Source organism: Ictalurus punctatus, chromosome 22 (genome assembly GCF_001660625.3).
Source record: "Ictalurus punctatus breed USDA103 chromosome 22, Coco_2.0, whole genome shotgun sequence".
Lineage (NCBI taxonomy): Eukaryota > Metazoa > Chordata > Actinopteri > Siluriformes > Ictaluridae > Ictalurus > Ictalurus punctatus.
The window spans coordinates 4,833,267-4,849,031 of record NC_030437.2 but is presented as its reverse complement, the minus strand read 5'-3'; the positions used below and the strand labels follow the sequence as shown (position 1 = coordinate 4,849,031).

General features: G+C 37.2%; 2 protein-coding genes across 3 annotated transcripts in view; one reads left to right on the top strand and one right to left on the bottom strand.

Annotated features, from left to right (window-relative positions):
- Window positions 1–1,851, top strand: part of svopa (SV2 related protein a) — a 43,954-nt gene extending 42,103 nt beyond the window's left edge. Inside the window, exon 17 of the mRNA XM_017452464.3 lies at window positions 1,206–1,851. The gene's annotated coding sequence lies outside the window, so the exon portion shown is untranslated. The remainder of the gene's footprint in view (window positions 1–1,205) is intronic.
- Window positions 26–15,572, bottom strand: LOC108256012 (D-amino-acid oxidase). 2 transcript variants are annotated; one of them, XM_017452466.3, is made up of 11 exons: window positions 14,571–15,572; window positions 11,669–11,864; window positions 10,378–10,492; window positions 7,061–7,137; window positions 6,491–6,556; window positions 6,147–6,201; window positions 5,576–5,680; window positions 5,376–5,458; window positions 3,664–3,781; window positions 1,680–1,778; window positions 26–400 (listed from the first exon to the last, which is right to left on the bottom strand). In XM_017452466.3, the coding sequence occupies exons 2-11, from the start codon at window positions 11,860–11,862 to the stop codon at window positions 278–280; spliced, it is 1,035 nt and encodes a 344-aa protein (XP_017307955.1). In that variant the 5' UTR covers window positions 11,863–11,864; window positions 14,571–15,572; the 3' UTR covers window positions 26–277. The 2 variants fall into 2 exon arrangements, with proteins under 2 accessions (XP_017307955.1, XP_047005766.1); XM_047149810.2 differs by lacking the exon at window positions 14,571–15,572 and adding an exon at window positions 12,353–12,645.
- Window positions 15,573–15,765: the final 193 nt, after the last annotated feature.

Below are 15,765 nucleotides of genomic sequence, written 5' to 3'. Positions count from 1 at the left end.
CAAATGGAAAAAAAAAAAATTTAAAAACGGTGTGTAATTCTATTTATTGCATTATTAGAGTTTTGTTTGTTTGTTTCCTTTGGTTAATCATTGGATAGGATTGGTATAAATTGAGTTAAACAATCTTTTAAAATGATATTTTTGTATTTCTGCTACCGCTGCTGATTTATGAGTTTCCACTAGCAGATTTACATTTAAATTACAGACTGATATGGATCATTGTTTATGGATGAATTAGTTCGAATAGGCGAGTAATATCTTTTATATAACAGTTGAATTAGAGTCGAGGTTTAGCCTTGGCTTGCTGCTGCAAGATCTCGCCAAAAAGACGGGCAGCTTCTTCAGCACAGCCACGATGGATCGTCAGCCCGTAGCCCCCATGACCGTAGTTATGGATTACCTGGTTGAGTAGACAAGGGAAAACATAATACACATTGTGTTGTCTGTTTAAGTAACATTATCAGAGCCAGTATTAACTCAGTTTCATTACTTGTGCTTCTAATATTTACTGGACAACATATTGCAAAGATATTTCTGTCATGACGTATTACAGTTTTACATGCTAACATGATATGATTGATTAGGGGCTTATAGATTTTACTCATCTTGTTTTTTTTTTTATTATAAGTGAATGTTTGTAAAACATGTTGCGATATGCTATTAAAGAAAAAATAATCATCCTTGTGGTGGTAACAGTGGATTCACTTTTACCACAACAAGCATGATTATTTTTCCTATAACAGCATGTCCAAAAGTGTTTTATTCCGCTTATATCACACCACTTTTGCCAACAAGTTATTAATGAACAACACCACATCATACTTTTTTATCCATTTATAGTTGCATTTAATGACTGTCCGTGAGCCAGGTTAGTTCCTGTTATAACCTACATCATTGTAGCTATGAACATTTGTTCCCTCACTAGTCTCTCTATTTTTCTCTCTCTGAGTCAATAAGACAAAAATACACAGCTCATCATCATACAGAAAAACAAAACAGAAAGAGCAAACTCTTTCTGTCCTGAAGACTTTCCTGTAGCAGAAAATATCTGGATTGTTGCATAGCACGGACATTAGACACCCCTTCCATTAAAAAAATAAAAATAAAAAAATAAATAAATAAACGCTTTACAGAAAATGACACACAAATTAATATATTTTTCTTTGTTAAATAACATTTTTGTGTCCTTTTGTTATTTGCCTTAGGTTATGTGGAGCGAGCTGTTACTAAAGAAACAGAGACGTATTAGAATGAGTGTATTAATATAAAACTGTGATCTGGACTACAGCCGGGACTACGTACTGTCAGAGCTGCTGCTACAGAGAATAAATCAACACCTTCTGACTAATCTGAATTCAGTAGCCCTATGTTATAATACAGTTTAAAACGGAGCAGGAAAATATTGGAACATACTGCCAGTCTATTATTAATTCTTTTTTTTTTTTTTTTAACCCACCCTTGGTCAAGGTATTTAAGGTGACAAAATCTGGAGTCATACCTTTTCTGTTAAAAAGAAGCAAGTTCATGTCTCAAACCTATGGGCTGAAGCAAACTTGAAAAAAGCTCTGATAATGAATGACAAGAGTTTCTGGAACAGCCCGAAATAAATTCAATTACATTTCACTACTTCTGCATCTCGGGTGTGCTAGTTAGTGTGCGGCTGTGCTACAGAAGCTCACCTCAATCACACTGGGTCCGTATGGGATGGTCTCTCTCTCCAGCCTGACTTTACTGCGTACAGGTCTGAGACCCGTCCAGTCCTCCACTATGCGAGCATGCTGACAGAAAGAAAACATACACAAATGTCCTCATCCATTTATTATTCAAACCTGATATTATTATTCAAACTGGTCCGACTATTTGAGTAGATCACAATGCAAGTTGAACCGAATTTGAATGAACTGGAACATATTTGAGTTCATGAGAAACCTGGAAAGATTTCAACAAGAATTGGAAACAAGTTAAGTCAAGAAAGTCTAATGAGGATATTCCTGTTAATATCTTGTATCTGATGCTATTAACCTCAGGATTCGTCTCACTTTATGAAATTTATTTTAAAAAGTTAGTCACTCAGTGATGGGTTGGTACCCCATCCTGGGTGTCCCCTGCCTTGTGTCCCGAGTCACCCGGAATAGGCTCCAGGCTCCCCCATGACCCTGTGTAGGATAAGTGGTACAGAAAATGGATGAATGGATGGAAGTTAGTCATTTAGAGCGTATAATTCAGTTACTGTTAAAAACTGTTTAAAAAAACCCAAAAAAACTCATCCTTACCAGACACAATTCTAAATTTAAACACTACAACTTATCAATGAAATAAAAAGTATGGAATGAGATATATGGATCTGTAATGGGATTTAAAAGGATGGATATAGGGCAACTAACGACTGTGTTGATAATCAATCTTAATAATTTGTGGATTATTTTTCTTGAATAAACAATTGTTTGGATTATTTAAAAATAAAAAAAGACACCAAATACCAAAAAATATATAGTACTTTTTTTTGCCTCCTAGCATTTCAATGAATCAACTAATACTAGTGCAGAAATTCTAAGTCACTAACTACAATACAATATTACTGGCATTTATCAGACAATCTGTGATAACTTTCTTTCAAACCAAACACCAAAACAAACATAAGGTCACTGTATTCTAGACTTTTTTTTTTTAATGCTTCTGCAAATTTTTTTTGCCTCAGTGGTACAAAAGAGAGTCTGGGGGAGAGTCTTTCCTGCATTTCAAAACCTGGTTTGTACAATTTCCAATCAAATTCAAAATAAAGGCCAATATCCACTGGTGTATTTGCACAAGGCAAATCATTTCACATGTGTGGAATTGACTCCAAACCTTTGGGGTTGATTCTTAGTTTATAATGATGGAATCAGATGCTCATTCGATGGGAACCAAAAGCAGGATGGTGACTTGATGACTTGTATGATGACATACAACGTATGTTCAAAAGATACTGGTTATATTAAGAAAATTAAAGGATGCAGCTTTTATCAACATAAAATAATGATAATGAGCCTTTATTGATCAGATATACATTACAACACAGTGAAATTCTTTTCTTCGCATACCTCAGCATGTCAGGAAGTTGGGGTCAGAGCACAGGGTCAGCCATGATACAGCGCCCCTGGAGCAGAGAGGGTTAAGGGCCTGTTGCTCAAGGGCCCAACAGTGGCAGCTTGTCTGTGCTGGGGCTTGAACCCCTGACCTTCCGATCAGTAACCCAGAGCCTTAAATGCCAAGCCACCTCCCCAAGCCACCACTGCCCCTCCCCAAGCCACCACTGCCCCTCCCCAAGCCACCACTGCCCCTCCCCAAGCCACCACTGCCCCTCCCCAAGCCACCACTGCCCCTCCCCAAGCCACCACTGCCCCTCCAGTTGATGCAGTTTAACCACTTATAAGCAAATTTATTCAAATAGCTTAAACATAAATAAAATGCCACACAACACGCTTCAAAGACAGACCAACTAATCTATAATAAAATTCACTGGCTGCTATTTTAATTATTGAATTGTAGCAAATTTGTCGATTAGTTGCTGAATCCCTAGATGGATAAATGGGAGTGGATTAGATTTTATGGATTGTGATGGATGGATCAACTGCATGGGTGGACTGAAGGGCAGAACACATTAGCATAATATAATTATCTTACTTTTAAGCTTGGCTCCAATGCACAGGCTCTCTCCCAAATGCCTTTGTGGTCGATGGAATTGTTCTGTTCAGTCCAGTTTCCCACTTGGAAAATTCCCCCAACTGTCACTAGACGACTCCTGAAGAAGCAGAACAGGCTTATATTCAAATCAATGTAGTATTGCTGGGTTGGGTCCGTGAGGTTAGTGTTCAATACCAGAAAGAGTTATACTTGGTACAGGTCCAAGCATAATCTATTTTGATCAGATCTCTATGCAAACTAAGCCAGTTCTGCAGAACTAAACAATTCAGGTACACAAAAAATGTGTTTATACAAGTAAACAGCACTTGTTCCATTTCTGCTCATACATGACAGGTCTTGATCATTAGCAGAAATAATGAAGCAACAAAAAGACAAAAAAAAGTTTTCAAACCAGTAACACCATCCAATTTACAAATGTTTGCATACTCCATTATGTTTAACTTGGTTTGCATGTTCTAATTAACAACTTCTTGTTTGCAGTGGATTCCAGACATTGTCCTAGTTGTTTATTTATCACATTAATCACTACAAACTTGATTTAATAATATGGCTTCCACTCTCGCTATTCAGAAGCTTATAAAATAGCACTTGATCCAGCACATCCTATTATTTTGCTATTTATGTTATTTTATTATATAATGCTCCAACAGTTACTCATGCATGCAACTTAAAAAAGCCAAGAGATAAATCGTGGTCATGAAACTGTAATGTGTGCAGGAGGATATATATTTTATATATATATTTCTTCCGTATAAAAAACATGTAGTATTAGTATTTATCGTATTTATGTATTAAACATTGGCCTCAAATGCATTCCAGAATTTTTAAAAAATGTATTTACAGTCCAAGACTAACTTAAAATTCCAATATTTATATATTTATTGTGTATAGTTTATATATCAGACTGTCAGACAGTGGCACTGAACTTAATATAGGGCCTAGCTCAAGCTTATATCTTGCAAGACATATGTTCAATTGTGCAATTTTAGTATTAAATCTTCAATGAGTAACTCAACTCTGAATACAGGTATCTGCCAAGTGACGAATATATATACACAAATTGTTTTCATTGTATACAAGTATTATTTTATTGGACATTAGCAAAATGATAAGTCTCAAATTTTAAAAGCATTAATTAGTATATGTATTTTAGGAGATATCCACTCAGATATGATTGGAGTAAATGTAGACTAGGCTACATGTTAGGGACTCATTAGACATGCAAAGAGAAAATATGCTCAGAAGACATAGATTAAATAAATTATAATTTTTTAAAAACATTTTATTTAGTTTTTCTGTAGACAACATACATTTTGGTGTATTTGACAGGGCACCTACTATAACACCATCAGTTGTTTGTAGTTATAGGACATTTTGTTATGAGAGACACAAGTTCTCCATTAGAGGAAAGCTAGCACCGTTACATGTTTGTGTCAAGAGACGTGTGAACAGCTTGGGAAACATGGAGTTGGTTAATAATAATATGCTCAGAATTATGCAATAAATAAATAAATAAATAAATAAATAAATAAATAAATAAACACACACACACACACACACACACACACACACACACACTATATATATATATATATATATATATATATATATATATATATCTCAGTACATTATGCATTATCTACATTAATATTTTAGATCCCTAGTTTTATTAAGCCATCAAGAAAACTCACCCTGGGATGATGTACGGTGAACTGTAAACGCCTGATGTGAAATTGTGTGTCAGAATAAAGTGCTTTATCCAAGGAGCATCGACCTAATGGAGCAGAACAGGTAAAGGCAGATGGAACCACATTTTTAAATCATGGCACTCCGGATTATATCAGTGTTCTCATTTTGGCTATGAGTAACTGGGCGACCTTTGATCTCTGACCTTGATGATCTGTCCTCTGCCTGGAGTGAGCTCAGGATCAGGTTGGAGGTCACCTGATCGAACACCTGAGCAGTTGACGACAATGTCCGCTCCACTCTCTGCCAACTACAACATGTGACAAATGTTAACAATGTTGTCTGAATCCAGAACCAAAAGAAACTGTTTTACTTCCTCAGCTTTAAAAATTTATTCATAAATGACATTTCTCAAATCAGATGAAGCAAATAGTGTGAGGATGAGTGAACTCATAACGGTTTTTGATGAGCCTTTAAATAAAAACAGTTCTTGATCGACTTTTAGGCAGACAGGAGATTTTGATGTATGTCTTGATGGAAAGTTACTATACAGGATTTGTTAAAGATAGTACTTTAACACAAAGGACAGAATACTGAAAAGGATCAGTGTAAAACAATGGCAGAACTGAGAGAAAGTTCCTTAATTGGAAATTGGTCTAATGCATTATCTTACTGTATATCGACTCATACTAGTCATATTTGAATACATAAAACGGCAATTTAAACAATTTTAAGTATCTACTGTGTATATGCTATAATCACAAAATTAGCCTGACCTCTTGAAATGAATGGATCTTTCTGTGGTGAAATGTCACGCCTCTTTTTGCCAACCTGAGTAAAGGAAAAGAATGGCTATTAAAATCCAATAAAATTACCCCTTGTTTGTTTGACTTTTCTTACGAGTTTTAGGTTAGGAGCCAGTCACATTGATGACTCATTGTGTTTTACTCCTCACTTATTAACTGCACTCACTGCTTTTGCTTAGCTAGGTCAATAAAAAGTGAACACTGGTGTCAACCTGGTAAAACATTGATCAAGGGGACATAAATTTTTTTTTTTTTTTTTTTTATACAGGATAAATTTTGTTTAAACAGCACTGAGATAAAGCCTGAGCTCTCACCAGTTCATGAGCCAGGGCAGATACGTCTTCCCTTCCAGCATTATAGCAGTGTTAAACCAACCCAAACTGAGAACAACATAACAATAAAGAAAACAGTGAAACCTGAGCATGGAAAACAGCTACATATACACATTCAAAGCTACATTTATTGACCTTTAAGTAATGATATTCTGAATAATTATCTAAGACTATAATCATAGGCAGACTGAATTAGACCATTTGCCAGAGCAGAATAAAAACAGCAACAGCTTTACTACCTTAAAAGTACATAATTACACAGAAAACTGAAGAGCTGTGAAGGCTGCAGTTTTAACCCTCAAGTTTACGGCCCAAATAAAAATAAATTTTTAGACAAATGTTTTACATTTTTACTAAATGTTTAACAATAATAAAATGCTAAGAAACAAAAACAAAGAAAGCATTCCCCACACCATTACACCACCACCACCAATTGTGGTAATCAAAATGATTATCCAGAATAAAGTTTCCAGGATTAAATGTTACAGTGTTTATTCTGTTATCATAATGTCTTAATATAATGCTAATTTTAGTTGATTTAACTGTGTGTACCTATATCCAGGAAACATATCAAGTTCACGCTGGGTGAGTTCCCGAAAACCCAACACAATATCTTTAAACGATGGCTCCTGCAGAGAAAGAGACAACACTGAAGTCATTTTCTTCAAATGATCAAATCTCACTTCTGACATAGTGTGGGGGAAGTCATTGGACTATGATACAATTTTTGTTGTTCCTGTTCTCCTGTTAAAATTAAACAAGGACAATGAAGCTGAACAGAAATCACTGTGCTATACAGTAAATACAGTAGCTCACAAAAGCGAGTACACCCCTCACATTTTTGTAAATATTTGATGATATCTTTTCATGTGACAACACTGAAGAAATGACACTTTGCTACAATGTAAAGTAGTGAGTGTACAGCTTGTGTAACAGTGTAAATTTGCTGTTCCCTCAAAATAACTCAACACACAGCCATTAATGTCTAAACCGCTGGCTAAAAAAGTGAGTACACCCCTAAGTGAAAATGTCCAAATTGGGCCCAAAGTGTCAATATTTTGTGTGTCCACCATTATTTTCCAGCACTGCCTTAACCCTCTTGGGCATGGAGTTCACCAGAGCTTCACAGGTTGCCACTGAAGTCCTCTTCCACTCTTTCATGACATCATCACGGTGCTGGTGGATGTTAGAGGCCTTGTGCTCCTCCACCTTCCATTTGAGGATGCTCCACAGATGCTCAATAGGGTTTAGGTCTGGAGACATGCTTGGCCAATCCATCACCTTCACCCTCAGCTTCTTTAGCAAGGCAGTGGTCGTTATCATGCTGGAATACTGCCCTGCGGCCAAGTCTCCGAAGGGAGGGGATCATGCTCTGCTTCAGTATGTCACAATACATGTTGGCATTCATGGTTCCCTCAATGACTGTAGGTCCCCAGTGCCTGCAGCACTCATGCAGCCCCAGACCATGACACTCCCACCACCATGCTTGACTGTAGGCAAGACACACTTGTCTTTGTACTCCTCACCTGGTTGCCGCCACACACGCTTGACACCATCTGAACCAAATAAGTTTATCTTATCATCAGACCACAGGACATGGTTCCAGTAATCCATGTCCTTAGTCTGCTTGTCTTCAGCAAACTGTTTGTTTGCGGGCTTTCTTGTGCATCATCTTTAGAAGAGGCTTCCTTCTGGGACGACAGCCATGCAGACCAATTTGATGCAGTGTGCGGCGTATGGTCTGAGCACTGACAGGCTGACCCCCCACCCCTTCAACCTCTGCAGCAATGCTGGTAGCACTCATACGTCTATTTCCCAAAGACAACCTCTGGATATGACGCTGAGCACGTGCACTCAACTTCTTTGGTCGACCATGGCGAGGCCTGTTCTGAGTGGAACCTGTCCTGTTAAACCGGTGTATGGTCTTGGCCACCGTGCTGCAGCTCCGTGTCAGGGTCTTGGCAATCTTCTTATAGCCTAGGCCATCTCAGAGAGTTCTTTGCTATGAGGTGCCATGTTGAACTTCCAGTGACTAGTATGAGGGAGTATGAGAGCGATGACACCAAATTTAACACACCTGCTCTCCATCCACACCTGAGACCTTGTAACACTAACAAGTCACATGATACCGGGGAGGGAAAATGGATAATTGGGCCCAATTTGGACATTTTCACTTAGGGGTATACTCACTTTTGTTGCCAGCGGTTTAGACATTAATGGCTGTGTGTTGAGTTATTTCGAGGGGACAGCAAATTTACACTGTTATACAAGCTGCACACTCACTACTTTACATTGTAGCAAAGTGTCATTTCTTCAGTGTTGTCACATGAAAAGATATAATCAAATATTTACAAAAATGTGAGGGGTGTACTCAATTTTGTGAGATACTGTATGTAGTAGGGATTTAACTGAATACAAATACAGTTTTTCAGAATAAACAGATGACGTGTTCTTAACAGATAAAAACGCAAATAGGTTATGACTATGAGGAGCACTATTCTTTTTTTTTTTTTTTTTTTAAATTAAGCAAGCTTGCCAGAAAAGTTCATGTGGCATCTGGTTAAGACTAGAGGTGTGAATTTAAATCACTAGTGAGTGCTCCGAAAACAGACAACTGTGACCCACATTTATATAAACAACTGAAAATCGGTCCCACATGTACACCCTCATGACTGCACTTCCCAAAGAATTTAAAATATGAAATACTTTGTAATAAAGTATTCCAAATAAGATACCACTTGTACTGTTAAATTCTCATTTCTGATTGGTCAGAAGGAGATAATTTTTTTTTTATATCAGCAGCTCTGACATTAGTTCTACCTACAATACAAATCACAGCTTTATATTAATGCACTCGTTCTAATATGTTACCGTTTCTATGGTAACAGGGACTTGTATGGCTGAGGTGCCACATTATCTAAACCTAATACCCAGATTTAAAACATTTTATTTAACTAAGAAAAGTATATAATCGATAATGAAGCTTTCTCTAAGGAATCATTTTTGGAAGGAGTATTAGCTCTTTGTAACAGTCAGAGGAAAAGGTGTAACTTTAGGTTTTGTAACATGGGAAAGTCTTCAGGATGGAGGGCTTTCCTGTTTTCTGAAAAATATAAAGCTGTGTTTCATTTGTCTTATAAACTTTAAGTAAGATGGGAAAAAAACTGGTGAGGAAATGACAGTTTGTAGCTACTACAATATAACAGCAACTAACTTGTTCCACTAACATTAATTGTAACTATGAACATATGAAAAGGGACACCCCTTCATTTTATTTCTTAACATGTTAATGTTTTCATTATTATTATGAAATAGCAGAAAATATATAGTAAAAATAAAGAAAAGAAAAGAAAAGAAAAGAAAAGAAAAGCCTTCTACTAGTAGCTGTGTCCAAACTTTTGATTGGTAGTGTACATATGGATGCTGGATGAACTGATTAATTACAGTGTATTTTTAACCTAGCAAATTTTTTATGTTAATTAAGTTAAGTAAACATAAATTTTAATGTTAATTTGTCCAACCAATTTCGGTCCCCTGATATAAAAGTACCGGTGAGTGCTGCATGGGTCATCCAATGTACAGGATATAAATACCTTTAAATTAAAAATTAATGCTGCCATTCTCCAGCTAACATTATAGCTGTGTAACATTTTAACATTTATAAACCGTTTAACATTATAAACTGTTTAATTTCAAAGTAAGTCTGCTGAAAAGAAGAATATGAACTACTCTGTATATCAATGGGGGGGGGGGGGGGGGGGGTGTTTCAGTTTGAATTGTATTCCTCTAGCTGAGATTTATTCTTATAAAGGAACTACTGTATATATGTCAAAAACAAACCTTCAAAAACACAAGAAAGTAATTTTTACCGGGGCATGCTGGGTGCACAGGTTGTAGCCCGACTGCAGGAATATTCCCATTGTAACAGATTCGGGAGAACTGAGGAAACTCAGAAGGTAATCAAATGTTTCTTTGTTCCATTTTCTGGAAAAGGAATGAAAACAACCGGCATCAAGTGGCTGCATCGCTTATAACCAATCACATACAGACAAAGAATCTAAGCAGTGCAGAATTTAAAAAATAATAATTAAGTAACATTTTTATTCATTAATTCTATCACATACAACAATCAATGTCATTCATTTTCACTAATTACATATGTAGAACCTGACTGAACCCCTCTCATATCTAGTGTCTGGCGTTCCCTTTGCTATTGAGGTATGTGGTGTCATCATGCCAAGATCTAAAGAGTTCTGTAAGGCCTTCAGAAAAAAGGTTCTGGATGCCTATGAGTCTGGCAAGGGATTTAAAATGATCTCCAAATGATTTGAAATACATTATTCCACTGTAAGGAAAACAATCTACGAATGGTGCAGATTTCAAATGACTGCCAATTTGTCCAGGACTGTCCGTCCCATCAAATTCAGCCCAAGAGCAGACCGTTTGATGCAAAAAGAAGTCTGAAAGAACTCCAAAATAAATTTAATGACAGGATCTACTAGTAAGTCTTACAACTGTTGGTGTCAAAGTGCATGCTTCCACAATCAGAAAGAGATTGCACAAATTTGACCTGCAAGGGAGGCGAGCCAGGAAAAAGTCTTTGCAAGACTACAGTTTGCCAACGAGCACATAGGCAAAGACCAGGTTTTTGGAATAATGTTCTTGAATCAAAGATAGAGTTGTTTGGCCACAGTAACAGCAGACATGTTTGGCGCAGACCAAAGACAGATTTTCAGGAGAAGCACCTTATACCAACTCTGAAGCATGATGGTGGAAATGTTATGGTTTGGTGTTGCTTTGCTGCCTCAGGAACTGGACAGCTTGCATTCATTGATTCAACTATGAATTCTGCATCATATCAAAGAGTGCTTGAAGATAATACGAGGCCATCTGTCCAAAAGTTGAAGGTGAACTGAAAGGACCTTTCAACAGGATAATGATCCTAAGCACACTAGCAAATCCACCAAGGAATGACTATCCTTGTTCCAAGACCAGGCTTAATCTTTCTCTGAAAAACCATCCTCAGGACAAATAAGCAGCGTTTGATGACCTTTATAATATATTTCTATTAAGGTAATTAGTTATCTAGCTAAGCAGTAGCTGTGTGTTTGGCCCCCTGTGACTGGAATTTGACCCAGATCCACTCATCTCTGCCCTTACGTTTCGTGGATATTGCCCTTATCATAGAGGTATGGTTGCCACAGTCCTGCTGCTCCATCGCTGGTGGTCAAAGGAGTAAAGACGTCTGCGTAGACATCTATATTCAAGGGACTGATTTTGTCATGGTAATGCTCGTAAATACTCTGGGCTGTGGAAAGGCCAATAACCCCAGCTCCGATGATCGCTACACGCATGGCTGCAAAGAGACAATATCACATAAACATTCTGAAAGTAACTTTCAGTATTAACTGAGGTCATCCAAAGGTATTTACACACATGTTTACATACACATAGGTGATAAAGATCTGTTGTTACAATTATAAAAGCCACCATGCTTTTTGACTTCCATTTATGTCAATACTGGTCTTATCCTTCTGTATAGATAGAAATATTACATTTTATTTAGAAAACTCAGTAAAAAATTATACTTTTCAGCAGCATATAAAAACAATTTTGACAGTTATTTTCTTCAAAAAGGCTAAATTTTAAAAATTTATTCATATTATTTATAACGAGATTCCACAGTCAGCTACTGTGATGAACAGAGATTACAATAAGTTTATGAGCCCTCAGAGAGGTTTATGCGTCTATGGTTTAATGGTGCCCTAAAATGGCGGCCACGCTGGATCTGGCCAATGGTACACACAATTCGTGTAACTGCATCCACTTAAGGGCATACAACACCTGTCTGCTTGCTCAATTCACGCTTCGTTCCAAGGGGCTGGACCTATAGGCAGAAGTGGTTGGCTGGCTGAGGGTGCCAAACTTCTCCATCCATTTGGAACAGCAGATGGTGAGAAAGCCACCAGGGACTAGCAAAAAGCAACAGTAGAAACCAAGGTCTTTGCAGCTATCTCAGGACCAGGAGGAGGACTATGTGGCCTAGTTGCTGAATTCTGTACAATTTTCTAAGAAGTGGTGGTAGAGGAGCAAAAGCATGTGATAGACGCTGAGGCCAGTTGTGGGCCAACACATCCTGTTCCAGTAGATTATTTGGCTCTGCCAGGGAGAACCACAATCAGTTTACTTGTCATTGGCAGATAAGTAAAACTTTGGAAGGCTAAACCAATAAAATATCTCTGTTCTGAGGCAATGGGTGCATGAAATGAAGTGCTTAGCAAGTCCACTGAATCAGACTTGTACTACATCTGACAGCCAACTCATCCAAAAAGGGACGGTCTTTAAGAACTGGTTCAACTAAAAATCTAATTTTTGTATGTAATCTCTCCATGTCCTTCATTGGAAGGTGTGACCTGTGGGGTCTACCTTTTTTTTGGACAGCTCTGTCCAAAAAGAAAATGAACTTCTTGGATCAATGCAATCATTTTGTTGGAGTCTGATACTGACAAAGCCTTGAAATGGTTGGGGACCTGGTGTCAGAACCGAAATTTATATCCCAGTGACACTGTCATTAGGACCCACTGATCTGATGTAGTTGCTGTCCAATGTGCAAAGATTTAATCCATAAAATGTTTAATTGTCAGACTTTACACTTCAGGGATGTGCACTCCTGGACTCTTTGCTGCTTAGGACAGGGACATTTTGGCACCTTTAAGGGTCTGTCCATCAGGGTGGATAGGAGGCACTTAGAGGCCTACCATGGGTCTGAGGACGCGACTCTCTCTGACTAAGTTTGGCACAAGGCAGGCAAGACTGATTTAATTGCTGTATAAAATTGATAGATATTTATTTTATATTAAGTCTCCAAAATACTATTTTGCATATATGGATCTGTTAAGGTTAAAGAACCCAAACCCAAAGATAACCACATTGCTAGAACGTGTATATTCTTAACTTTAACATTTTCAACTTTACTTCTTTAACTACACAGATTAAAAACAATCTGTTTCAGACTAATATCAGTCGAGGGTTATCAGTAGTCAGTATGATTGGTGATGTCAGCCACTTTACGATGCTGAAAGTCTTCTTCAACCATTTCCAGTTTTTCTGTTTTTTGCCCCACAACTCCACCACTGATTCCTTGCTAGAGGAAAGTACATACAGGCAGTACTGTAGAATAATCTCTAGCAATCCAACTCCTGCCATGTTCACAGGTGGTAGACTTCCCTCACATCAACTAAATAAGCTGATAATACACAAAAACACCAGATGGCCAGTTGCAGGTTGCTGTCAGTTAAAACAGTATTGTTTTTTGAGGTACGATCACAGAAAAGTGAAGTACTCTTAGTTATTCTGTCTTTTTGACATCTAAAATAAGTAGGCAATATAATTTTAAAATCCCCTTAAATTAGATTTCTCATGAGGGGTGAAAAATACTAAATGCTTTTTTTTTAAGGTTATATATCTGATTAATATGTCTGTCTTTTAGAGGCACTGGAGTTGGAATTGAATCAACTTCTACAAGGTCACTGCATTTGTGCAAGATGTCTTAAAATGCATGGAATTTGGTACAAATATGTTTTATGTAATGTCACACAACCAGAACACAGACCAACTGCTTGACATTTTAAACAACACCATATGCTACAGTTGCTGCTGTTGCAATAATAATAATAATAATAATATTAATAATAATAATAATAATAATATACATCTAAAAAAAAAAAAGGTCTACATGACCCATGCTGCTTAGTTCTGTTCTGGTTCAACCCTGGTGTCACAGTTTACAAACATCATGCATTATGCTGGTTAATGCAAAACAATGCAGTCTCGATATTAAATAATATTTGATAAAACCAGCTGATTCCAACAAAACCAGCATTGTAGAATTACATGGTTTCTACTCTGACATGAGACAGCCCATTATTTTCCTCGAAATCTGCAGGACATAAACTGAAACTCATTTTTTAAATTAATCAGTACATGCAAGAGAACTTCTATAAGATGTGACATCAATTTGGAGATCGCAGATACTGAAATTAGTGGAAACAGATGGACTTACCAGAGTTTTGGTTGTGCTTCCACTCTTCTCAGCAAACTCTTCTCAGCAAACTAACATGCAGCAGCAGTGTTATGTAACACTGTACAAAGTACTGTCCCACTGTGCTACCTTCAAGAGCTCCAAACTCAAACTCACAGTCCTTACAGAGGCCAAGTTCACTACACTCCAGTCAACTTTATTGCCATTCTCCAATACAGAACTGAGGTCAGAACTGCTATCGGCCTGGAGTTGACTTTTTATATTTATTTATTTATTTACATTTTATATATTCCTTTTATGAGTCTATCATGAGATGTATCTTTTTTGCATCTGAAGAGATTTTTAAAGATGCAGTTCTGAATTTTTGCCTCTCTATCGCCATCTCTGTGTGAAACATAAAATTGCAAGCTACTTGCTGAGTTTTTTTTAAATTTATTTTTATATATAGGTTGGAATGTATCTGATGGTTCGAGATATAAGTATGTATTGTATATTAGCTCCAATACTTCACAGCGGAGGTGGCAGCGGGTATGGTTTTCTTGGCGTTTAGGTGAATTGCTTTCTCTCATAGTTAGCAGAAAATAAGTGCAGTTTACCACACTGACCATAGCGAAACAAAAAAACAACATAGGAAACTCAATACCTAGCTGAATCAAGTGAACATGTGTGCTAATGTTTGCTATCTACCTACTAAGCCACTGAACTGTCATTACTTGTTCAGCAGAAAAAAAAAACATCTCTGCGTCAGTCTTCAGGGTCGTCACCATTTCTCAAAAGCCACGCCGATATTTATTCTTGGTTTAGCACGGGCTATGTCGCTTTCCCTTTTTTGGCTGCAGGCTCTCCACAATTCGAGACTTCTTGGTTTTGACAACAGCTGATTTAGAACTATCCAGAATAAAGCAGCCATCTACTGTAGATGACAAGTTTAAATTCTAAGCAACTCTTGTAAGAACAAGCTACAAACATAGCACCATCCTCATCCCACCCCCCAATATATTAGTAGCCGGCTCTTCTTCTTTCTGTTTACGGACGTGATGTCAAAGGTCACGCAAATGACGTCAAACTGACTCTTCCCAGTAAATCGACAGCTTAAATTATAAATCAATATTACAAGCTTTCCATTGCAAAACTGGGTAAGGTAAGGAGACAGTTTTGAACACTGATTTTTTTTTTATGTAGTAGCTCAATAATTGATTTTTGTTCATTTTCAACA